General features: G+C 42.6%; 1 protein-coding gene across 2 annotated transcripts in view; it reads right to left on the bottom strand.

Annotated features, from left to right (window-relative positions):
- Nucleotides 1–27311, bottom strand: part of SH3RF3 (SH3 domain containing ring finger 3) — a 661819-nt gene that overhangs the window by 210837 nt on the left and 423671 nt on the right. The window contains exon 4 of one of the 2 annotated variants that reach the window (XM_073664834.1): nt 20176–20529. The exons of the other annotated variant lie outside the window; for it this stretch is intronic. Within the exon in view, the coding sequence (XP_073520935.1) occupies nt 20176–20529 (354 nt within the window). The remainder of the gene's footprint in view (nt 1–20175; nt 20530–27311) is intronic. 2 annotated transcript variants of the gene reach the window in all.

Below are 27311 nucleotides of genomic sequence, written 5' to 3'. Positions count from 1 at the left end.
GCAAGTTGTACTTTCGGCTGCGGCCTCGGTCATCGGGGAGTGAAGAACAAAGGGTGGGAATTGTCATCTCGCTCCTACAAGGGGACCCACAATCTTGGGCGTTCTCTCTTCCCCCGGGCTCCCCGGCTCTCCAGTCAGTGGATAGGTTTTTCGCTGCTCTGGGACTCGTATATGATGACCCAGATCGGATCTCCCTTGCTGAGTCTAAGTTACGTAGGATCCAGCAGGGAGATCGTCCGGCGGAGGAATTCTGTTCGGAGTTCCGTAGGTGGGCCACGGACACCCAGTGGAATGACCCGGCTCTTAGGAGCCAATTTTGTCAAGGTTTATCCGACAAATTACAGGATGTGTTGGCACAGTATGACTCTCCCGCGTCACTGGAAGCCGCTATGGCCCTTGCTATTCGCGTTGACAGACGGCTTCGGGAGAGGTGCGGGATAACTCTACCCCCTGTGATGACTCCACCTCCTACAAGGTCCCCTCATATGGTGGTTCCCCTGGTCAGTCCAGAGGAGCCTATGCAATTAGGAGGGACATCATTTCGGGGGAGGGGACCGGTGGTGCACCATAAGACAGGAAGGTGTTTCTTCTGCGGGAGAAAGGGACATTTTATTGGGGGGTGTCCATCCCGTCCCTTGCAGAGTGAAGAGTCGTCGGAAAACTGTTGATCCCAGGTTGTGTGGTGGACGGCAATCTGGGAGTAGGTATTTCGTCCCTAGTTTCGTCTCAGTTTCTCGTACCGGCGGAGGTGGTGGTGGGTACGAGAACTGAGAGGATATCTGTTCTTCTGGATAGTGGGGCCGGGGCTAATCTGGTTGATGCTCTGTTTGCCCGGGTTCAAGGTATGCGATTGAGTGAGTTGGCTAAACCCATCCCCATATTCTCGATCGATGCCAGGCCTCTCGGTCAGGGAAGTTTTTTGCAAGCTGTGCATGACGTAAAACTTCAAGTGGGGGCGATACATAAAGAACTGTTGTCTTGCTACGTGTTGGAGGGTCTTCCCACTCCTATAGTGTTGGGCCTTCCTTGGTTAACTAAGCATAACCCGGTTATTAATTGGCAAACCAGAGAGATAAGCCAATGGAGTAAATTCTGTAATAAAAACTGCATGAACACGGTCATCGGTGCGGTTACTCCTTGGGTCTTACCTCCATTTCTGGCGGACTTTGAGGATGTATTCTCGGAGAAAGGGTGTCAGGAACTACCTCCTCATCGCGAGTATGACTGTTCTGTAAAACTGCTCCCTGAGGCCAAGTTACCTAAAGCTAGGTTGTATAACCTTTCTGGTCCTGAGAGGCAGGCCATGAAGGATTATATTTCAGAAAGTCTGGCTAAGGGGCATATTAGACCTTCATCTTCACCGGTGGCTGCTGGGTTCTTCTTTGTTAAGAAGAAAGATGGAGGCTTACGCCCTTGCCTGGATTTCCGTGAACTTAATCGGATTACGGTCCGAGATCCGTATCCGCTCCCACTTATTCCCGATCTCTTTAATCAGATCGTGGGCGCCAAATGGTTCTCTAAGTTGGATCTCAGGGGGGCATACAATCTGATTAGGATGAAGGAGGGGGATGAGTGGAAGACGGCGTTTAACACTCCGGAGGGGCATTATGAGAACCTTGTCATGCCATTCGGTCTGACTAATGCCCCGGCGGTGTTCCAACACTTTGTTAATGACATTTTTCGCCGCCTGGTGGGACAGTTTGTTGTCATATATCTGGATGATATCTTAATTTACTCGCCGGATCTGGTGTCTCATCAGGAGCACGTTAGGCAGGTGTTACAGATCTTGCGGGATAATAAACTGTATGCCAAATGGGAAAAGTGTGTGTTCGCCGTACAGGAACTCCAGTTTTTAGGCTTCCTGGTTTCAGCGTCCGGTTTTCGTATGGACCCTGGGAAAGTGCGGGCAGTTCTTGAGTGGGATCGGCCAGAGAATCTTAAGGCACTACAACGTTTCCTGGGGTTTGCTAATTATTACCGGAAGTTCATTCGTAATTTCTCGTCCATGGTTAAGCCTCTCACAGACATGACTAAAAAGGGGACGGATTTTTCTAGGTGGTCTGACAAGGCTTGTCAAGCATTCTCCTCCTTGAAAAAATGTTTTGCCTCGGCACCCATACTCATTCAACCTGATGCGTCACAGCCATTCATTGTAGAGGTAGACGCTTCCGAGGTAGGGGTGGGAGCAGTATTGTCACAAGGTTCGTCCCCTGGTAAGTGGCATCCGTGCGCCTTTTTCTCTAAAAAATTGTCGTCCGCTGAGAGGAATTACGATGTCGGCAATAGGGAACTCTTGGCCATTAAGTTAGCTTTTGAGGAGTGGCGCCATTTTTTGGAGGGGGCAGTCCATCCGGTCACCGTCATCACCGATCACAAGAACCTGCTATATCTGGAGTCCGCGAAACGTCTGAATCCCAGACAAGCTAGGTGGTCATTGTTTTTTACCAGGTTTAATTTTGTCGTTACATATCGTCCTGGGTCAAAAAATGTAAAGGCGGATGCCTTATCTCGTAGTTTCCCTGGGGCCGGGAATACGGACGACCCGATTCCTATCCTTCAGGAGGGGGTGGTGGTTTCGGCAGTATGCTCTGAGCTGGAGGAGGAGGTATTGGAGGCTCAGGGGGACGCCCCTGTTGGACCTCCGGGGAGACTGTTTGTTCCAGATCAGTTGCGACAAAAGGTGATCGAGGCACACCATAACTCAGTTTTTGCAGGACACCCGGGGAGTAGAGCAACTGTGGATCTCCTCTCGCGTCGGTTTTGGTGGCCTAACTTACATAAGGAGGTGGTAACTTTTGTCGCGTCCTGTGGGGTTTGTGCGTGCTCTAAGACCTCACATACCCGTCCGTCTGGGGCCCTCTTACCTTTGAAGATCCCGGAGCGTCCTTGGACTCATCTGTCTATGGACTTTATTACGGACCTCCCTCCATCTTCGGGTAAAACGGTCATACTCGTTGTAGTGGACAGGTTCAGCAAGATGGCACATTTTATCGCTCTTCCGGCTCTCCCTAATGCTAAAACTCTTGCGCAGGTGTTCATTGGGGAGATTGTGAGGCTTCACGGGGTACCCTCCGAGGTGGTGTCTGATCGGGGGTCTCAGTTTGTGTCCAAGTTCTGGAAGGCGTTTTGTGCACGGCGGGGGATGCATTTGTCGTTCTCATCGGCTTTTCATCCTCAGACCAATGGTCAGACGGAACGTATGAACCAGAGCTTGGAGACATATCTCCGGTGTTTTGTGTCAGAGAACCAGGAGGACTGGGCTTCTTTCTTACCTCTGGCAGAGTTTGCTCTTAATAATAGGCGGAGCGAGTCCACTGGTAAGTCCCCGTTTTTTGGGGCATATGGTTTTCACCCCCAGTTTTGTACTTTCAGTAGGGGGGGCTCTTCGGGGGTTCCTGAGGAGGAACGATTTTCCTCATCACTCGCTTCAGTATGGAGAGGGGTGCTGAAGAATCTGAATACTATGGGGAACCGATACAAACGTATGGCTGATAGGAGGAGAGTGTCTGGTCCGGACCTAAGTGTGAACGATCGGGTATGGTTGTCTACCAGGAATATAAAACTTAAGGTTCCCTCCTGGAAACTGGGTCCCAGGTTCATCGGGCCGTACAGAATCAGTTCTATTATTAATCCGGTGGCATTCCGTCTTGACCTCCCCCCTACGTTTAAAATTCACAACGTGTTCCACAGATCGTTGCTTAAGAGGTATGTGGCGCCGGTGGTACCGTCACCTTTACCTCCCCCTCCAGTGGTGGTCAAGGGTAACTTGGAGTTCCAGGTATCGAGGGTCATCGATTCACGCTTTAATCGCCGGTCCCTTCAGTACCTGGTTCATTGGAAAGGGTATGGTCCTGAGGAGAGGATGTGGGTTCCTGCGTCGGATATTAACGCAGACCGATTAGTTCGGGCCTTCCACACGACTCACCCGGATAAACCTGGCCCTGAGGGTCCGGAGGCCCCTCGTAGAAGGGGGGGTACTGTCACGGGTGTGTCGCCACGAAGATCGTCACGATTACACAGCCTGACTTCTCGCAGCTGACTTTTTGGTGCTTTGTGTTTTTCGGCAGTGAGGGAGTTAATTCTCTCTCTCTCTGTGCTAGACGAGGTTCAGCCTCGCCCAGCTGCAATCAATGCTGCTGTAGTGAGACTCCTTCAAATGCCTGCTGGTCTGTTAGGCAAGTGTCGGTGAAAGCATTTCATGCAGACTAACAGAGCGGATCGTGGTATTTGGAGTTTCAGAGATAAGTGTATTTGGAGTGTTTTTTCCCTTCCTCGCTTTATCATTTATCTCCTTTCCCGTTGGTGTTCCCTCTGTTGTAGTAGTGTAGTTTTTGTATGCAAGGTGGTTTTGGTTTTTCCCTTGTACTGTCTCGTTCGTCTAAGTACTGTGTGTGGGTATATTATTACTTGTCCCCTTTTGTTGTGATCGGGGTCCTTCTCAGGACTAGATTACTTAGGTGCAGGGATCCTCAGGAGGTAGGGGTTACGCTGGCGGCCTGGACCTCTGTACCTTTAACAGTACCTCCAGGTTGAGGGATTAGTCAGGGCCCCAGCTTAGGGTCAGCTTAGGCCCCCTACCTCCAGTATACAGAGACAGCGTGACAATATTCTCCTAAGAAAGACAAAACCTCACTTTTACTTTCTTAAATATTCAGGTGTCATGTTGGTTACCCTTTTGAATTTACCAGCAACACTGTAGCTATTCAATAATAAAACTCATTATCAAAAATACAAATTTCTTAATAATTGTGCCCACAGTGGACATTTGAAACTCTCTGAAACTGGGCCCTATCTGCTTTTGTATCACTATATCCCTTTGTAAGCTTTTATTGGACTTGTCTATTTTTAACATTTAGTCATATGTTAATGTCAATGTAAAATATTATAAATACTTTTTCATCCCCTGTGTGGGTTTTGTACACATTACAAAGTTATACCAGATACCCAAACATCTTGAAGTTTTTGTAAATTTGCAAGTGAAATTACATTCAATGACTTTACAATAAACCAGAATATCTGCTAACTTGTACCTCTCAGGTCCCGATAATACTAAGCTATGGAAATTGTACTGTAGTCAAAAATTTTGAAAACTATTGAACATCCTTGTAAAAAGTGTACAACAAAAGACTTTTGTGTTATAATAATCAATCCCTTCTAACCATAAACTCTGCAGTTCCCCAAATATAGTACAGCACTGTAACATCAGATATGTCGTTTCTAAAGTGAAATAGACATTTAAGTACGTCTCCTTTTTATTCATTTTACATCCTTGTGCCAATAAGGCCAAAAAATCATTTTCCGCTTTCCTGCATTTTGAACATCAGTATTGTCATTAGAGCTTCCAATGATTATAAAATAGGTTCATTGCTATTGCATTTCCTCTTATTGCTGGGAAATTTAGCAGGATGCACTACTGCTTTGAGAGACACACTATATACATTCGACAGACCGAACAGGGTTTGAAATCTGCAGGGTTATCATTATGTATTGTTTGTTAGCAACTAATTCTCATGCCCATATTTGCCATGATTGTTCATAATCCTATAGAAAGAAGTACATGCATCGAAATAAAGGTGTTAGTTAAATGGGTGTTTCCAAAATCCCAATATGGTGTTATAATAATATATATATTTATTATTTGGTGCCAATATTACCATATTTTAAGTCTGCCCTATTTTGCACATATCACCCTCTAGGAAAGCCTTTCTAGACTCTATTTAATCTTTATTTGGTATCGGAACTGCCTTGAAGTTCCAGAGCTCTAGTTAATCCTGAGCAGTACAATCTCTCTTAGCTGACATCTTGCCAGAATAGCTGTGCTGTGTCTGTCTAAACTGAAGCTCCTACTGTCAGAGATGATGTCACAGAAAGGGATAGAGCCTCCTTAATTGCAGTGCAGGGGTAATACCAGGAAACAGCAGCACGTGTGTGCTGGTAACTAAGAAAAGTGATGTTCTGCAGGACGGGTTGTATATACAGAGGCTAGAATGAAGAGATCTAATTTAGAATGGGCTGTACATAGAAGGGACAGAAAGGAGAGATATACTGAAGGATAGGCTGTATAAAGAGGGAACAGAAAAGGAGAGATATACTGCAGGATGGGCTATACAATTATATGAAAAAGTTTGGGCACCCCTATTAATCTTAAGCTTATTGTTTTATAAAATTGGTGTTTTTGCAACAGCTATTTCAGTTTGATATATGTAATAACTGTTGGACACAGTAATGTTTCTGCCTTGAAATGAGGTTTATTGTACTAACAGAAAATGTGCAATCTGCATTCAAACAAAATTTGAATTACATATATCAAACTGAAATAGCTGTTGCAAAAACACCAATTTTAAGAAAACATTAAGCTTAAGATTAATAGAGGTGCCCAAACTTTTTCATATAACTGTACATAGTTTGAACAGAAAAGAAAGAAATTCTGAAGGATGAGCTGTATATAGAGGGGGCAGAAATCTGAGATATACTAAAGGGTGGGCTGTATGCAAGGAGCTGAGAGGAGAGATATGCTCCAGGAGTTGATTCTTTGTACAGAAGCTGAGATTAACTTAGCTGTATTTGTTGCCTGCTGCTGTGAGGTTACTGATGTAAAACTGCAAATGCTTCTCTATTGATGTATGTTGCAGAGGATTACTTTCTGCCGTGGTGGCGCTAATGATGTAAAACCAATTAAAGTTATAATAAGGTCTACAAAAAAAAAATTTTTTTAGGAGCCAATGTTTTTAGAATGGATTTATGGTATTTTGAGGGTACTGAATTAAAAAATCCCATTAATTTTGCTAAATTGGTTCAAGTTTTTGAGATAATTCATCCATGAAAATAATGCATTCCCCCAATGCAACTTGTGTGTTATAAGAAATGCAATCGCTTTTAGTCTTTTAGTCTGTCTTTTGACTCTTTAACAGTGTCTTAGGTTATGAAATATCCCATTTAATTATTTTGCATTTCAATTTGTAGGCTTACAATGCTGTTAAAGCAACTTTTTGAAGCCATAATTCTACTGTAATTAATTATTAAATATCTTAGAAACTAGAGCCAGTCTGGCAAAACCGAAGTCATATTCTTAATCAGCACCATAAATATAATATAAAACCGTTCATACATTGTTGGCACCAAAATTGCTGTATACCAGTTTAATGATGTAAATGGCAGAGATAGAATTAGTCAGGCAAAGTATTGTACATAGAGTGGAACATAGAGTGCACAGAAGCATAAGGTGAATCCTACACTTAGATTAGCTTGTTGATAACTCAGAATGGTGGCACTTGTCAGGAGCACACAGGGAAGGGGGCGGCAGCACTGAAGAGAAGGATGTACTGCTGAGAAATGCAGTTTTAGCAAATAAGAATAGAACTGCCTATTATGTTAGGAGAAGCTCGATGTAAAAAAGGCACAAAGGCACAAGAAAATAATCTTTATGTTGTGATCAGTATGTATATTAACTGTAAGTATGTGTCACGGGTGTGTCAGAAGTGAGGCAGTCACCCTGCAGTTGGTTGCAGGAGATCTCTACGTTTCGCATTACAGACACCTTCTTAGAGGCTGTCTCTCTAAGACCCAGCGGCTACCTTCCTCTGGCTGGTTAACACCCTGGCCTGGGTGTATAAATGCCAGCTGTCTGCCAGAGGGAGGTGCTGGCGATACTCACATTACCCTTTGTGAAGGCTCGGAGAAAGTGCATTACTTCATCCTTTCTGAAGTTATAAGGACGGTTGTTCATCTCTCTGAAGTCGACAAAAAGCTAAGCTATCTTCCCTTGTTTGTTCCCCCTTGTTGTCTTTAGTTGCCACTGGGGATCGACTTGCGCTCATCTCCCTCCCTTCCCTAGCCAGGGTCTAACGCCAGGGAAAGACAGGGTGAGGTTCACATGTGGCGATTGATGAAGAGCCAACATAGGGACGTTAGTGGAGACAGGGTGATAGTAGATCAGATAGTAGATCAGCTCTCCACTCGCCCTTTTCCTAGAGTCTGGGCTCCCTTTCCCTCTTCCTTTTGTGTTGCACTAAGTCTTTCCCACACCTTGCATGCCAGTGTGCATTTACTGTGCTTTGTTAAAAACAATGCAATTTGGGAACAACCCACTAACCTATGAATAAGTTTACCTATACCGGTGTCATACTTTTAAGAGTGGCAGACCACAGGACTGCTATTGGGCTTTTAATGAAAGACAAGTCTGGTCAGTGTCAGACTGGAAACCTTGAACTCATGAGGGGACTTGATTCTGAAGGCCCACCTTTCACCTATACAAAACTAATGTATTATCAATAAAGGAGCTAATTGTCGTCAGGCACCGTATCTTGCCGTATTACCATAAGATACAGTTTCGGCTTTGCTTTCTTTGATTATCACGCGATTGCTAATATGCAACGTGCATTCTTGTGGTCACGTGCCTGGTAGCCAATCTTCCTGTTTCATATTATTCAGATTATGACCATAGGTATGCAAATTGGATATGAGCGATCATGTGATGACTGATGGAACCGGCAAGCAGAGCAGAATCCTAACTGAGTATTCTACTCATTGCTAGTATTAGGCATGACACAATGCCTGGAGAAACCCTGACTTTGAAAACTACTTTAATGATAAGGCAAAATAACACATTGGAGAGGGCTGTGTAGTATAGCTCCACAAATCCTTGCCCAGAGAAGCTCCTCAGTGTTTTCACTACTACCATACCGATTTCATGGCCTCTTTTGTGTATATTACCCCCAAAATTCCGCCCCAACATACAGTATAATACACGCACAGTGAATTCCCCAACACATGCACAGTATGATGACCCTAAGGTGATCCCAACAAGACAGTATAATGTCACCACAGCCCCACATCCCTTTATACACAGTATGATGGCTCCCACAGCCCCTTATACTTAGTATGATGACTCACAGCCCAACTATAAAAAAAAATGATGGCCCTCAGAGCTACCTATTATACAGTATGATATATACAGTATGATGTCCCAGTATGATGTCCAAAACTGATAACATCTACACAGTATAATGTTCCCATAGCTCCCTAAATGCATTATGATGACACCACAGCTCCTTATACACAGTACGATGGCCCCACATCCACAGTAGGATGACCACCACAGTCCCCTGTACATAGTATGATGGCCCACAGCCCCCTATTCCCAGTATGATGCCCTACAACTCTACATACAGGATGTCCCAACTGCTCCTCTGCACTCAGCTCCCTATACACAGTATAATGACCCCCACAGATCCCTGTATATAGTATGATGGCCCCCATAGCTCCCTACACACAAATGAGGCCCCACAGCTCCCTATATACAGTATGTTGTCCTCCGAGGTCCGCTATACACAGTATGAGGACCCCAACAGCCCCTATACACAGTATGAAAGCCCTCACTATCCTCTATATACAGAAAGATGTGACAAAAGCCCCTTTATATGCAGCTTGATGGCCCTCATAGCTCCCTATACACGGTATGATGACACCGACAACTCCCTATACAAAGTATGAAGGCCCCACATTTCCCCTATATACAGAATTGGCCTCCACATTTTCCATTCTAAGGCCTACCCCATCTTGTCTCAAGCACATATGCTAAATGGGGGTAAGAGAGCAATCATCTCTCTTCTAGACCATTGTATTCAACGGTATCTGCATCCTCAGGGTGCATATAAAGTTGAAATCCAAACAATGGCTGCAGCATTGCCAGCTTTAAGGGCAGCTGTTGAGCACTGGGATCTCTCCAACTTAGAGGCCCCAGCCCCCGGGGAAGCCAATGTGAAACGCGCGTTGGGGCTACTTCTGTGACATCCTACATGGGTTAATTATGGGTAAGAGCCTCTTTTCTGTTGTCTGTGTGACTGCATATAGCCCAAGGTTATCATTATCACCAAGCACTCAGTGATATAGCTATTTTGATGTACTAAGCAGATTGCGCACACAATCTAACATATTTATTCATTTTTATTTATTGGCAATATCGTTATTATTATTTATTATTATTTTTCATATATATATTATATATTTATATATATTTTTCATTTATATATATTTTTCATTTCATAATATGTTTCTTTTATTTATTATTGAGTTCTCATTTATAATTAATTATGTGGATATTGGTCTATATCTATTTGTGTAATCATGTATTCTTTTTATGTATATATCTGTCCTTATAATCATGTACTCTAGAAATTTGGTGTATAACAATATGAATATAGCCACATTGCAACTAGCCTACTAATATGTATGATCTATATTCCTCCACTTACTTCCTCTTCTTTAGTCCATAGTAATCCATTATTGTCTCTCACCACAATGCCGGACTATGCGCATGCGTATCCTTCTCTCTCCTCCCTAGCTTCCATGGGCGCTCGCTACTGACAAGCTTGCATTCCAGCGTGCGGGTCACTGAGCGCTTCCGCTGGAAGCCACTTTTACTTGGGAGGAGGAGCGGTCGCGTCATGCGCGATTCAAGTCCGGTGATTGGTTCTCCCATTTCCAGCTATAAGCTGTTTGATTGGCCAACACGTTGTTTAAAACGACGTCCTCCCCTCACCCTGACACGCCCCCGGAAGAAGCAAGCGGGCAAAACGCGCGTTGGGGTGAAGGGGGACAGCATTCTGCCCGGGTCTCTGCACATTCCTAATTTATGGCTCATCTCTTTACTCAATCTGGATCAGGTATAAGATTTTACTTGTATCAATCATGACACTCTCTTTATACATTCCAAATACTGATTTCATTATGATTTATTTAAACTAATTTTGCTGCTCTATATATTCACTGCATATACTAATTTTATATTATCTAAGCTGTTTTTCATGTATTGGGGCTTACTTCCTTTCCCATACAGGTTTTTGTAGCTAGGTTGTCTTAAATGTCAGTTTGCAGATGTAATTGCAGCACATATTGACATCTCATGACTATTATTATTAGTTATTTCTATTGATTTTTTGAGCCTACTATATGTGATACTATTGTTATATTCTGGGCAGGAGCTATTCCCCTTATACTGGGCACTCTGTTCCTCTATTTTAATTATATGTTGTATTTTAATCTGGTTTGATATTTTAATTGATTGACTAAATAAAACCTTGTTTTTATATTTATGGATCTCTTTAATTTTTCTGCACTTAAACGCAGTGTGGATGTGGTGATTTATAGATTGCGCACACAGCAGTCTTTGTTACTAAATACTTTTAGCACTAGCACTTTATTTCAGCATATATGGTTATATGCTCATCTCATCCCAAGCTACAATGGTTAGTGGGTGTCATGCTTTTTAATACCTGACTCTTGCATTGTATATGTGTTTGCCTATGTATTTTGTTAATTTAATAAAAATTGTGATATTTTTTATATGGAAGATTTACTCCAGTTTTTTGGAATAACAGACTTAGGGGCCCCATAGCAGCCATGAGGTTTGCTACGATGGACACCCCTGATGGAGAGGCCAGTGGCCATCAGAGGATTCTCCGGTTCCCCAGTGAGCCAGTCTGAATCTAGGACTGGTTGTGAACAGTACCATCTCTACCCAACTTCTGAATTTCAACAATATCTGCATCCTCAGGATGCAGATACAGTTGCATTAAAAAAAAGGACATGAAGCCACTCGCTCCCTGTTCCCCATTCAGTTTGTGAGTCTCAGTGTCATCACAGCAGGTGCAATTATGTCATTAGATCACGTCTACTGTGCAACGCCTCAGTCCACATCCTGCACATTGCAATGCCGTGCATCAAGCTTATAGGATTATTCTTCTAATGTTGTCAGTACTTGTGAAGGAACTGTATGGGCATGATGCTGTGAGTAGGGGGCCATGGTACTGTGTATGGGGGACTCTGTAGGACCATAATACTGTGTGTGGGAGGCTGTGAGGGGCATCCTATTGTACAAAGGGCAGCACAGTGACACAGTGGTTAGCACTGTTGCTTTGAGGTCCTGGGTTCAAATCTCACCAAGGACAATATCTGCAAGAAGTTTGTATGTTCTCCTCCTTGTTTGCATGGTTTCCTCCAGGTTCTCTGGTTTCCTCCCACACTCCAAAGACATACTGATAGGGAATTTAGATTGTGAACCCCCTTTAGGACAGAATATGATGGTTCTATTTAAGCAAAGCATAATAAAATATAATAATAATGAGGGGCATCTTAAAATGGGGAAGGGGTGGCCATGAGGGTATAAAGCTGTGTGAAAGGCTGTAGGGCCATCATACTGTGTGAGGTGCTGTGGGGGCCATCATACTATGTGAGGGTCTGTGAGGGCAATCATACTGTGTGAGGGGCCATCATATTGTTTTGGTGGCTGTGGGGGATTTTGGTGGCCATCATATGTTGAGTGGGGAGTCTGTGGGGGCCAATATACGGTGGTGGCATCATACTGTGTGTGGTACTGTGAGGACATCTTACTGTGTTATTGTTCTCTTTGCGGGCATCATAATGTATTTGGGAATGAGAGGCAAACAAAATGTAAATGTTTTTTAGTGGTACTTTCTAGTCGTAAAAACAAATATTTAAAAAATAGAATTTTTTTTAAAAGGTGTTAAAGGTTTATGTAAACAAAAAATATTAAAATAAAAAAAGTGTCTGGTCAGGACAAGTCAAAAAGGCTTGGTTCTGAATTGGTTAAAGAAGCAGTCTCATTTTTTTTAATAACTGCATCCCCACATAATTGTCTGTCACGCTCTGTACTTCTTTTATGTTTGGAAGGCTCACTTACATATAGCGTAGCCTGGATTTCTTCCCTTTAGACACCATCTTAATTCCTAGATTTCATCTTGGATTTTTTCCTTTAAGCACTGCTAGAAATTTCTATAATGAATCAGTACTACATCACATGACCAATTAAAGCCAGTATAGTTATACAATTTCTATATGCGGTGATGAAAATCTGATTATAAGTATACAGTCAGAAGCAGAACTGTGATCTCATTCATTATTATTGTTTGACAAGATGACAGGAGCTGTGAAATTATCATCATTATCTTTGATAGAAGCTTCTGTCTTCACTCTGTAGAGAACTACTGTACATGCCATGGAATTTCATCAGACAGTATGTTGACTCTGATGGTTCTGTTGATTGAGATGGTGACCAACTTCAGAGAACATTAAAGCATGTAATTCCAAGGAGGCCACCATGGGATGACCTAACTAAAGATAAGTATACTATGAATTTCCAGATAGAAAAGAACAGCTAAATAAGAAAATACTAGCTGAATTATACATATTGGGGGACTACTTACAGGATTAATTACAAAAACAAACCAACCTGGAGTGCCACTTTAAGCATTCAGAAGCTATAGCAAAGTAATGAAAGAAAATGAATACACCGACATTTTAAAACTACTATGTCATCATATTTGCTATGTACATTGTTAGGCGTCAGTATGGTGCTGGATTCGAAATGGGTCCAGGACCTTCTGTGGTCTCCCATTCCAGTCCAGCCAGGGATGATGCTGCTCAGCATCACCATCAGCCCCAACACCTAGCTGGTCCACGAGCACTGTTTGTCTCCCAGGTAGTTGTGCCTAGCAATGTTAAGCCTGGGTTGCAGAGGGAGACAGGGCTTGTGGAATCTAAGTCCAGGATTTGCCGCACTGAGCATGTCCGTGACCTGGCGGATCATGATTGGTGGGTTGGCACCCACCTGACCCGGTGACCTGGCAAAGCCTGGTCACGGGTGTCGTCACCTATGGTGCGACAGTGGGGCAGGGCTTAATCTTTAAAAGGCCCGCCCACAAACATGGCGGCACGCTCAGATCATTTGAGCTAGCTGTTTGTGGTGTGCACGCTTACTCTGGGCTCCTCGAAGAGCCATAGCTTTAGCTAGGCAGGTAGAAAAAGTAGGCAGGTAGCTTCGCCTCGCTGACTGGCTCTAACTAGGGGGTTCGCCTTACACCCCGAGCCGCCTGTGAGCTAATTAGAGCGGGTTTGCTCAGTCCGGTAGCCGCCGGCTGAGTGCTCAAATACCCGGCGGGAATCACACCCGCACGCTAGCGCCGTCTCCTATAGTGTAGCGCCTGTACCGTAGACAGGGCTACTGCTCATAGTCCGGACACACGTCTCCCTGCGGTTCTTGGAGATTGTGTGAACTGCTTTAGCGCCAATCCCCATAGCGTAGCGCCTGTATCAAAGACAGGGCTACTGGTGTTCCCATGGTCGCACGTCTCGCTGCGGTTCCTGGAGATTGTGCGAACCGCCTTACCCTTCCGTGTGCGTTAACACGAAGGGCTAAGATAATTGTTAGGTGCGTCGCCGGTCGCTCTCTCCTCCGTGCTGTAAACGGAGATAGAGCGTACCGCTATACCCTGTCCGGTGTGAAGTTAACATGGAAGGGTCTATCATTTAGTTGTCGTTTGCCTTTCCACCCAGAAAGTGTTCGGCAGCAGTCCTCTAGGCTGCATCGCGGACCCCGGGGTTGGTTGCGTTCCATTAAATAAAGTTGTCTGCAACCGCTCGCCTTAACATACATATTATATCATCCCAAATTCTAAAATTTGCCATGGACCTCTTGGTTAAATGTCACTTCCCTGGCGGTCAAGATAGAGAAACCAATACATAAAAGACCTCATGATTCAGCGTGAATAAATAATCAATGGATCAATAGTATCATTTGCAATGCAAATTCATTTTTCTTGAAATGGAAACAATTATATTGATATCTGCAGCCTATTTCATTGCATAAATTTGGCACAGGCTGATATTTTACAACGGAATAGACTGCTGAATGTCTTGTACAATGAGTATGTAGCAACAATGCAACTAGCAAGCCATATGCTTCCCCTTTCCTAGAAAATGATATAATATTTTCTACATCGATTTTGTGTAGCTGAATTATTACTATTGGTCAAAATCTACTGTATAGTGGATAGGTTTTTGCTGTTGCCATATCATTCATCCAATATATCATTGTGTTCATTTATGTGTGAGAAAATCACAGCTATTTATTAAACATCCTTCAAACTCTTTATATAATTCTGTCTGAACAGGCTTTGGAAAGAAGGATCTCTTACCGATGCATCAATGCATGTCCATGAAATCATTGCCAGGCTTTATCCTTTCATTGACAGGGTGTACTCAAAAAACAGATGGATAATCAATGTCTTATAAGAACAGACAGCACATTAGTCATCCACTTTACACGCACACCTCGTATGTTTAACATGATGCCGCTTTGTTTCCACCTTGTATGCCTTCTGTAATCCTGTTACTTTTTACCCGCTAAATCCCAATTGACAGACATTACAAATTTAGGAAACATTAAAGTTCTCTTTTAATCTTTCTACCCTGGTATCTGCTGTTACCTGTCGTCAGGTAAATGGTATTAAAATTGGAAGCGTATCTCTGCCCTGCTAAAAGAAGATTAGCTCAGTAGAGCTTGTCAATGTTGTTATTGCATTAGACGATATCACACAGAACAGATGTATTGATGCATTTGCTGAATTAATGTGACTGCTACTTGGAAAGGCCTCCTCCTCCGCCTCTTCAGCGTCTTTCTCTCCACTCACGTTTTAGATGTCAGATGCAATTTGCGCAGTTACCTGAGTAAATTGCTTGCCACATATTAAAATGCCTCACATGCTTCAACTCAAGATGTCCACATGAGTGGGATAAAAAGCGACCTCATTAGATATGTGCATTCAACTGCTTGACTAAATATTAACGGACCAGCACCAGACCTGCATTTCTTTCTGCTTGGTTTGTCAATGAAAGAATTTCAATTTCAGATTATTCAGTGTGACTTGTATTCAACAAAGATAAAACATATAATAAAAATAATAATAATTTCCAGCCACTTTTAAGGTAATCAGTTATTTTCTAGAAAATTAGCAAAGATGGGAAACTTGATGAATGCTGAAAAGCTACTTACGGATAGAAATTAAACTCATTGTAGAAATTGAATTGTATTTGTTGGCGCTCATTCACACAGTGATTGTCGTATGTATGCTGTCCGTTATATCAGTTTTTTTGTGGACCATTCTGACTTAAAAAAAACAATGAACATGTCCTATTTTGATAGGATTTTCAGATAAAAGTCTTCGATTCAAGTCAATGGGTCCATGGAAAAAAAGAATAGGATTTGAATGTCATCTGAATGCTGTTCCTTTTTCACCAAGTAGTTGATAGAAGACACTTTGAATTATTATGACTAGGGATGAGTGAACCCATGGAAGTTAGGGTTCTGGTACCTGACCCGAACCTTATTCTAAGGATTGGGTACCAGAACTGCACCTGAACTTGAACCAGAATCCATTTGAAAACAACGTGGACTCGGACTTTTGAGCCAGAAAATTCTTTCTCTCTTCCTCTGGAACTCCGAACATTGCAACAGACTTCCGGGGAAAGTCCGTGTTTGGCATTTAGCACTGGACAGTAACTGTCAGGTAACTTGTAAGTTCGGGTTCGCTCATCTCTAATTATGACAAAAGCGGATTCGGCACTGATTGTAAAAACTAATACATAGACCAAATATCAAACCAGCAAACAAAAAAAGCATTCTATTTTTCACGTGGAGGAAAAAAACAAATGTGAAATTTTCTGAAATTTGTTACCCTCAGCCAACACAGCTGAAATTGCAAACTATAGCTCCTCATTTAATCAGAATTCAGAAGCCACTGACCCCTCTTCCCAATTAACCTGCAGTATTTGTTTGTGAAATTACTCTTTGTAACACTCTACACCTATATACGATTGCCATAATTAATTTATTTATTGATATGAATCACTTCAACCTTAAAGCCTAAGGACATTTAGCTGGTATTTATGGCATGAGATAAAATTGAAAATGTGATATTGTTATAGTGATTATGTGTCAGGTTGTAATATCAGTGTACACTGCAATATTTGTGCTTACTAGTAAAGCTGTATACACCCTGGATTCTTACATGTACTTAGCTTAATAACAGTAAGAAACACTGGTCTATTAGAAAAGAGCAGAGGGCCCCATGCATGACAAGTATATGGTCATTATACCGTATATGGTCATTAAACAGTTCAATATAGCGTACCTTTAATGCCCACCAACGCATTATTGCATACAATCTAATGGACATTAGAACATAGTTTTAAATGGAATGTAACATTAAAACAATTTTTTTTCAACAATTGAAAAAAAATGTAAAATATTAATATATTTTTAAAAATATTTTCAATTTTTTAATGGTGTAAAATATCAAAAATAATTTTAAAAGTTTTTATATTTTCAACTTTTAAACACTAGGTCGGGCAGCTGCTGACATTTGTCATGAAAACCCAGTGTAATGCTAGCTTCTTTATGACTGCAGTAAATGTATGTGGGCAGGAAATGCTTACATGTGTCTGATGTTACTTCTCCCCTAAATTTTTGGGTTTCTGCAAAAGGATGAAAGAGGATGAAGTTTAGGATCACAGTGCAGAGACATACTGAGTGAGGGCTTTGAAGACCCTCATTCTGTGGGTGGGCCCATTATATTGAATAGGTGGCTGTGCAGCTCTCATAGTGAGGAGGATGTGAGGCCCTCATACTGGGTAGGGAGACGTGGGGGCCCTCATACTGAGAAAGGGGCCATCATACTGAGTGGGGGCATCATACTGACAGGCTATCATACAGTGTGGGGGGCATAATACTGTGTGAGTGTGTGTGTGTGGAATATGGTGATATGATACTATTGGGGGTACTTTAGAGGCATCATGCTGTATGGGAATTATACTGCGTTCGTGGCACTGTCGGAACATCATACTTTGCTGGAGGTACTGTGGATTCATCATACTGTACGTGTGGGGTGAAACTGTGGGAGAAGAAATCAATGTGGGGATACTATACTCAGTGTGTGTAGGTGTTAGCATTTTTGAAAGCATCGTACTCTATAATGGCCATCACAATACATTTCCTTTTCCTGGTTTATAAAAGTTGAGAGATAGGACTTCCCGGATATCTATCTATCTCTTTTTTATTGAGGCGGGGGGACATTTAGAACTTTTGATACATGGTCTTGCAGACTGTGATACACGTGGTTGGCTTAGATACATGAATATTTGAACTGTATAACACAATATAAAATGATATGGCTCAGTAGACAATTACTCTGATCTGAGCGGAGTGGTCATGTCATTGCAACTGCAGAGCTCAGATCACAGTAATATCTGGTGAGCGCTCACCAGGTACAGGCACCAGTGTGGCGGCAGTGTCTTTATCCAGTGATGTGTACTTACTGCTGGGTGAAATCACTTCCTAAGTCCTGGTTCTTGGATCTGATGAGTACTTACTAGTCATTACTGTGATCTGAGCTCCGCAATGACATGACTGCTCTGTTCATATCACAGTAATTACCAAAGAGTGCACACCAGATCTGGCATCAGGACTGCGGTGGTGACTTCATCCAAAGGTGAATACCTGTCATTGGATAAATAACTGCTGTGGAGCAGGTACCCGGACCTGTGCTTAGTTACTGCTCATTATTGTGATCTGAGCGTCGCAGTGACATGACAGATCCACTCAGATCACAGCAATTACAGGTGACCAATGGGAACTGAAACCAAATGCACAGCACTAGGCTATGATAACACCTACAGCTGTTAATTGGGCACTGGGTGAACTGGGGACGTGCTCAGTTCACAGTTCAGGCAGCCACAGTACAGTAGATACGGTCGGACGCTAACTGCAGTCTCCTATGCCCTGCGGCTGCCGTATTTGTGGTGTACTTTGAAACTTATACACCAGCAAATAAAAATGGCAGGATCTAATAGCTGAGTTAAAAAGTTTACAAAAAAAATTACACCATTTAATTTTGTACACTAATAAATACATTTTTATCATAGAGTCCAAACATTAAAAAAAGTGACACAATCCTTTTATTGATGAACATGGGCCCCTTACTTGCAGTAGTCATTGTGCAGCTCTATGGGTTCAACATACAGTATGCCAGCTCTTGAATGTATTATAGTTACTGTATTTAAATAACTAAACTCCATATAAACCTAAATGACAATAAGCACTGAGTCACTGCAGGTGATCAATGTACCTAGAATGACCACAAGCCTTATAATGATGGGTGAATAAACCTTATAAACATTGTCATTTTAATTCATCATATCTTCTTTATGTTGTATGACTATATCCTCAAACTGGCACAATGTTACCAGTCTTGGAATTAAGCGATGCTACATTATTCATGAGATCCTTTTGAGATAAATGCAAGCCTGCACCTTGCCAAGCATCTGTCAAGAATAGTTAATTGTTAATAATATGATCGCAGACTCCACCATCTGAGACCTGACATCCTAAGCACCATCGGGCATACATGACACAAGAGAGGCTCCATTATAATGATTACTGCTGTTGCATAACAACCAAGTTTATGCCTTTTAGGATACATTAAAAAAAAAGCTTAACGTTTTTCATCCAAAAGTTTCTTCTTGTAGTAAAGGCTATGAAATTGTATACAAAGGCTGCAGATACACATACCTAACAGCCAATCTTATTGAGTTTCTTATGTGACCCCAAACTTGATTTAGATAGATACTGATACAATATTTAATACATATTTGACACTACTTCCACTTCCACCGGACTAGATCAATTAGGAAAAAAATATTAAAACCTAAGAAATAAAATAGTTAAAACAGATTACCAATGAACCGAGTAGCATTGATATACTGTTCCTACAAATGGTTAGTAAGGTGCAGTAGAAATCAAGTATTGTACTTGCCCATGCATTAAGGACAAAGGCACGAGATAGTCAATGGAAACAGCAGGGTGTAAATAGGCCTAGGATTTCTATGGATTAGGTCCATCTATATGCAGGCTTTAATAAGCCTTCCATTTTATAAAGTTAATAAATGATAATTTATGGGACTAGTTAACCTTCCAACAGCCATGAATAACAAGGAGAGTCAACAGAATATTATAATGTGATCCTGCTTATGCTGTCATAATGAGGGCAGCACAGGTTTAGTATTAGAATATGTTCTATATTCGATTTAATGTTAGTAGAGATAAACATGCAAAAGAGATTTGAAAGATAGCATGTTTAGATTCCCATAGTGGGCACATGTATGAAGGATACATGTATGCATCACGCAAAAAGAAAGTCGCACAGCACAGGCAACACACTATAGTTATAGATTGGAAATATTGGCTAGTTTTCTTCATACGCCATCTGAATGGGCTCCTAATTGTTAGTTATGTCCTAATGTGGCTGCTCTAAAAACAGTTACCTGGACTGGTGCACTGGATGAAAGTTGAGCCATGCCTCCGATTCTGGCAGCAGCGCGAGGATCACTAGAACTGATCAATACTGGAGCACTAATTTCCATGGAATGCCTGTTATTCATGGCATAGGAGGATTTGTGCGTCATACTGAGGGCTGTGAACGAGTGTCGTTTCTTGGCATTCTTCTTGATGTCGACATGCCTCTGGTTGTCACTGACAACTCCGGTATTGTTTAGAATAGGAGTCTGGGTCACACTGAGTACCATGTTGGCATCAACAGAGACAGGGACCTCATAGCCTGGTGCTGAGGATAAGCTTGTCTTGTCCTTCTCAATAAGTTGTTTGGCTGCCTCGTTCAGCTGAGTGCAAGGAACATTAAGGAGAAAGAAAAAAAAAAGAAAAGAAATTAAATGGCTGTCAAGTTGCATCCTGTTGCCTATAATTCCATGCCATTTGCTGAAAACAGATACAAAGTGAACACAGTAATTAAGAAATCTAAAAATGCGCAACAGTAAAGTATCGGTATTATTATCATTATTATTTCCTGTATTAACCAAAATTCTCCAATTACCTTTAGCCAAAATATCCAGATATGACACCTGTAAGATTAAAAAAGATCTATCGACTTCAAGTATTTTCTTTTTTTTCTATAAAAGCCTCAATAGACATAAAATATGGATTTCTTGGCTTTAACAATGATAGTAGAAATCCAGGCCAATATTGCGTAGTCTATCTTTTGTTTCATGAACCAGTATTCATACGTACATGCACAAAAATGATCAATTTTGTTACTAAGCGTGCTTAGTCTTTAAGGGATTGCTAGGTGAAGGAAGCCACTGCATGGAAGAAACTTATATTCAACCCCAGATACAGTAGGTACTTTGAAGAGCCTGTTGTTGTTTGACTTTTATAGCTTCCTCCAAAAGTTGACTAGAAAGCCAACTATTTTCTTCCTGGAAGTAAGCTTGTTTGCATTGCTTTCTTCTTAGTACATATTATTACAACCTAACTACTTTCATACCATAAAAATCATGTTTTAGGACATTTATGAAGAATTCTACACTGTCATATTTCATACTTCATATTTGCATTTTGGTTTGATTTTATGGGAAGAATATTACTGCATGCACACTACAAATATACTCAATAAAACATTTAGTAAGTATATGAGGTCCAATGGGCATCAATGGTATCCATATTGTGACAGATTTGGCAGGACATAGTCAAACACTGCCGGAGCAGATACATTTTACCACATCTAAAACAGAACAGGTGTCAAAATCATGCTACTTTATCTGAACAGCTGATTGGCAGATAATAAAGGTTACATAAAACTTATAACACTTTTTTTAAATTATATAAATGAATAAAACATATTTTAATTGTTATTATTACAAATGTTCTAATTGCTAAGTAGCGCTTGCATGTAATACACTACAGTGCAAGCTGCTGGATCCTGTTCTTTCCGCATTCTACAAAATAGGTACAAAACCTTTAAAGAACAGAATTCGAGAAGACAAATTATACATCGCAAAGTAAATTGCTACAATTAATAATTTGTCTTTTAGACAAAAGTAATTGGCAGGTTCATGACTGACAATTGGATGAATAAGTATAGTCTTTCTCGCGGTTACAAATAATTTAACTTCTATGTCACCTGATTTTTTTTTAGCTTTTAGGAATTAGAATTTAAAGTTGTGCAAAGAAGGCAACCACTTTACAAATAAATTCTGGTCCAGGGATCAGATGACTTTTGCAGATCTCACCTTCTCTATCTTTGGCCAAGAAGCTGTAGTAGCTGGACACATAATACATGCATGGGCTAGATAAGGAGGAGCAAGAGATGCTAATTGTTAGTGGCTCCTTGTTGCAGCTCATAGAAGGAGTTTGGAAAAGTGGATTGCCCTTTATCATAACCACATGCATCAATATGGTAAATTAGAATGGGTTGTCTTCCTAAACATGAAAATGCTTTCTTTGCCTCTGTATTTAGTGTCAATAAAATATTTGAAAAGCAGCTACACCTTTGCCTCTAGCACAATAAAAGTGCTTTAAAGTAATTTTCATAGTTATCATCCTAGTAACCGGTCAGTTTTTTACATATACTATACTTTCCTAACATAGATTTGGAACGTTATGCATGACATGCAGTGAAAATCTCACAAATTGATGCTTTCAATGTTAAAATTGATATGTCCAGTACAGATATTAGATGACTCAGTAGTGATGGTAATCTCCTCTGGGAACTGTGCCAGCACCCCACCATCCAATGCAAGATTAGGTAAATGTAATGCATGTTCCCGCCAGCTTAGTTGGTAGTTTTGAAGGCCTTATGGAACAATTATATTTTCCTATGCCATAAATGTGTACATCCAGGGTGCTGGGTGTATGCAAGAAAAAAATGATCAGCGCAGCTGTTTTAATGTTGAGTGCATCATCGAAAGACAATGGGAAAAACGTTAACATGAAAACAGTATTCGCTCAGCAAAATCTGACATGTAGAGTACTTTACCCACTCGCACTTTCAAGCTTAACTGAGATGAAATGCCAGAGTGTATAAAACACATTGACTGCTTTAAATGCCGCATTTTATCAGCAGCCATTAAATCGCTACACAAGCTTGTGCTGAGCTGAAAAAGAGCACCGGCATGAAATTACTTGTGTGTTATCACCTATGTGAACAGTCTCTGTCCTAAATCACACAAAATTGCGCATTTATAAATAGGGTATGCATATTTCATTACCAGCTTAGCCCACTAATTTGGTTAATTTGAAGCCCACCACATATGTATATGTCATTTTTAGAGTATGCTTTCTAAAGTTCAGCATCAAGACAATAACAAATGCACTGTTTTTGATTTCTTTGCAGACAACTGTTCCTAACTTCTGGCAGTATAATAGATTACGTCTTGAGATTCTTTTGTTATATGTTCTGCATTCTCACTCTGTATATTATGTCTGCAGTTCCTCCAGAGGATTGAGGACATTATTTGCACTCTGTATTGAAAACTAAATTGTGCCATTTTGAATTTTAAAAAGCTCCTTCACACCCCAGAGAGCACATACACGTCATAATCCTGATTTCAAGAGTTCTTTTAGCAGCATTATTCTGGCCATACACAGTTTATCTCCAATAGATTCTGAACAGGACCTTAAAGGGAACATGTCACCTTATTTATTCTGCCAAAACTGCGGGCAGCATAAATCAGAGCCTGGCTTGGCGGTTGCAGCCAGGTATATTTTTCTCAGAAATGCTCCGGCGTATCGGGAGGAATATAGATCAGGGGACCATAGCCGGAAACCAGGGGACCATAGCGGGAGACTAGGGGACCATAGCCAGAGACAGGGCCGGCGTCAGCACCCGGCGCACCCGGGTAAATGCCGGGGCCCTGAGCAGGCAGAGGGGCCCACTGGCGGTCGCGCACCCCGCTGGGCTATGGGCGGAGGAGAGCGGTGTCAGCGCCCGCTCTTCTCCGCCGCTTGCTCAGGGCCCCGGCAGCCGGATACTTACCTCTCCCCGTGCCTCCGCAGATCAGCTGTCTTCCTGCTCTGCGCTCCCTGTGACGTCTCAGGTCAGAGGGCGCGGTGACGTCTTTACACCGCGCCCTCCCCTGAGCCGTCACAGGGAGCGCTGAGCGGGAAGACGCCGACAACACTGGAGTTCGGACCCGAGCAGCGGGCAGCAGGTAGCAGAAGGGAGGTGAGTATTTGATTTTTTTTTTAATGTATGGAGGCATGGGGCAGTATAAAGAGAAGGGGGGGGCATCCTGCATGGGGCATTATAAAGAGAGGGGGGGACATCCTGCATGGGGCATTATAAAGAGGGGGGGGCATCCTGCATGGGGCATTATAAAGAGGGGGGGTGACATCCTGCATGGGGCATTATAAGGTGGGGAACAGCCTGCATGGGGCATTATAAGGGGGGGGGCAGCCTGTATGGGGCATTATGTGGGGGGTAACAGCCTGCATGGAGCATTAAAAGGGGGGGGCCTGTATGGGGCATTATGTGGGGGGTAACAGCCTGCATGGAGCATTATAAGGGGGGGACAGCCTGTATGGGGCATTATGTGGGGGGTAACAGCCTGCATGCAGCATTATATGGGGGCCAGTATCCTGTATGGAGCGTTATAAGGGAACCGGTATCCTGTATGGAGCGTTATAAGGGGACCGGTATCCTGTATGGAGTGTTATATGGGGGCCAGTATCCTGTATGGAGTTTTATAAGGGGACCAGTATCCTGTATGGAGCGTTATATGGGGGCCAGTATTCTGTATGGAGCCTTATATGGGGGCCAGTATTCCGCATGGAGCCTTATATGGGGGTCAGTATTCCGCATGGAGCCTTATATGGGGGCCAGTATTCCGTATGGGGCCTTATATGGGGGCCAGTATTCCGTATGAAGCGTTATATGGGGGCCAGTATTCCGTATGGAGCCTTATATGGGGGCCAGTATTCTGTGTGGAGCGATTCACCGGTTTCTGAGCTATTGTGGAATTTACAATAGATATCACTCATGTAATGTAAGAAGTGAAATCTTTGCATTGTACTAATATATATATATATATATATATATATATATATATATATATATATATATATATATATATATATATTTCTCCGCCGTATCTCTGCATCATGAATCGTGGTATGTGTTAAAGGGGCCCACTGAGACTCTTTCGCCCGGGGCCCAGAAAAACCTGGAGCCGGCACTGGCCAGAGACCAGGGGACCACAGCCGGAGACCAGGGAACCATAGCTGCAGCTGACCGCTGCCAATGGTCAGCTCTTCCCAGCACTGCTGGTCTTCTAACTATACTTTCTCTGAAATACCACAGCGTTTCAGAGAACAATATGGTTTGGGAAGCATGAATCAGATGACAGGTTCACTTTAAAGTAAAACTAAACCAAAAAATGATATGCTCAGGTGTAATTAAATTTAGTCATATTAATCCTTGTTCACCACAATTTTAATATATAGAGTATATAAAGTATATAGATCAGGCTGAGAACCTGGACTGTTTGGCCATTACATTAGGACATAAGTGCAGTAAGCAAGGACATATGCCATTCAAAGATGAGAAAATCTTTAGAAATTCATTTTTGCAAGCTTCAGCACATTTTAAACAAAAATTGATTAATGGAGAATCAGTTCGAAATGAATCACAAATACTCCAATTGCCCTGAATAGATGATTATACCACTCTGGGTTCTTCTAGGACTGCATGCAATCCCTTTTAATCTCCTTATTAGTGATGAGCGAGTATGTTCTGTTAACCCTTTCGGCGAGCATGCTCGGGTGCTTGCCAAATATCTTCAGCGTGCTCGGGTATTATGTTTTAGTCAATCTGTGTGAATGATTTGCAACTGTTTGAAAGCTTTAATATAGGTGAGAAATGCCTAAGAAACAAGCATTCCTCACATGTATTAAAGCTGGCAAACAGTTGTTAATCATACACACACATTGACTAAAACATAACACCCGAGCACGCTGAAGATACTCTGAAAACAGCCGAGCATGCTCGTAAATCTCAAGTAACGAGCATGCTCACTCCTAACTACTCCATATTGCAAACACATCCTTAGTATTGTAATAGTACCCGTTTCATATATGGCTGCAGGTAAATGCATGGTAACTATTCTTCACTTTTATGCTGTGACACACTATCGGTAATGTTTAATCAGTGTTTTATCGCTTACTCTCCCTATATCTATTGTTAAGCTGTGAGCTGTGATGTCCTCTCACTATCCATATTCACCCCAAATGGCTACTGCATTCCCTGCTTCTACTTTTATACGAGCTATGATAATGATTCCTCATTACCTACACTATATAACGTCATGTGATAGCTGCAAGGCATTATGGGGAAGGCCATCTAACTGTGTCTGAGGTCACGCGAGCCTTCTCTTGCTGATGCAATTTTCTGCAATGTATAAAAAAAAACATTTTTTAGGGAATTCTGACAGAAAAAACTGGTGTAGTTCCCGGCGTACAGCACTGTATAAATATGAAGCTAGACTAAAGTCTTCTAACTTGTTACAGAACTTTTCTCTAAGTGATCTACCAATTTTTGTTAAACACACATTTTATTACTGTAAAGATTTAGGTTATGATTGAGAATGATCATTTTGTTTTTAATATGTGGCATAGCATATCTGTAGCATCGGCGTCCCTGCCTCCTGCTAGGCAGGGACGCCGTTCCCCTCACCTCTCCGCTTCGTGCCCGGCGGCTTCCTCCCGCTCTGCTGGCAGCGCGTGCTGCTTCCCGTCCTCTGTGCTTAGGGCGCGCGCGCGCTGTCCTAAGGAGTCCCCGGCCAATAGCCAGAGGACCTCACCATATATAGGGCACCTCCTCCAAAATGGAGGTGCCCGAGCAATGTTGTTGCAAAGCCGTTCAACTCTGCTTCAGCCCTCAGGTCCCGTTACCAGATACCTGCCAGTTACCTGCCACACCTCTGCTTGATACCTGCCAGATTCCTGCTACCTGCCTGCTAGTCTACCTGGAGGCTCTGCCGTCACTTGCTGTGACCACCTGCCTGTCCAGAGACTCTTGCCCGCTCACCTGGGAGCGCTCACCTGCTATCTGCCTGCTAGCCTACCTGGAGGCTCTGCCGTCACCTGCCGTGACCACCGGCCTGTCCAGAGACTCTTGCCCGCTCACCTGGGAGCGCTCACCTGCTACCTGCCTGCTAGCCTACCTGGAGGCTCTGCCGTCACTTGCCGTGACCACCCGCCTGTCCAGAGACTCTTGCACGCTCACCTGGGAGCGCTCACCTGCTACCTGCCTGCTAGCCATTCTAGAGACTCTTACCCTGCTGTCACTTGCCGTGACCATCCACCTGTCTAGAGACTGTCCCTGTCACTTGCCATGACCTCCTGCCCTTCTACCCAGAGACTGTCCCTGTCACTTGCCGTGACTACCTGCCCGCCTTCCCTGGGAGCCACCTGCTTCCTTACAAGGACTGCCCCTTTGTATAGTTGCTCTGAGGTTCCACCTCCCAGACCCGTTACAGTTTGCTCGGGCCATGGAACCCGGTGACACCCAAGCTCCCGACGCTCTCGGACCTATGTCATGAACTTTCCCGTCAGAGGTCCCAACAGGAGTCCATCCTGAGTCATCTGCGTAGTGTTAACTCCCGTCTGG

This window comes from Phyllobates terribilis, unplaced genomic scaffold (assembly GCF_046119375.1).
Source record: "Phyllobates terribilis strain yellow unplaced genomic scaffold, ASM4611937v1 Scaffold_2__4_contigs__length_985480577, whole genome shotgun sequence".
Classification (NCBI taxonomy): Eukaryota; Metazoa; Chordata; class Amphibia; order Anura; family Dendrobatidae; genus Phyllobates; species Phyllobates terribilis.
The sequence above is the reverse complement of the archived record's forward strand: the minus strand, read 5'-3'. Positions and strand labels throughout refer to the sequence as shown.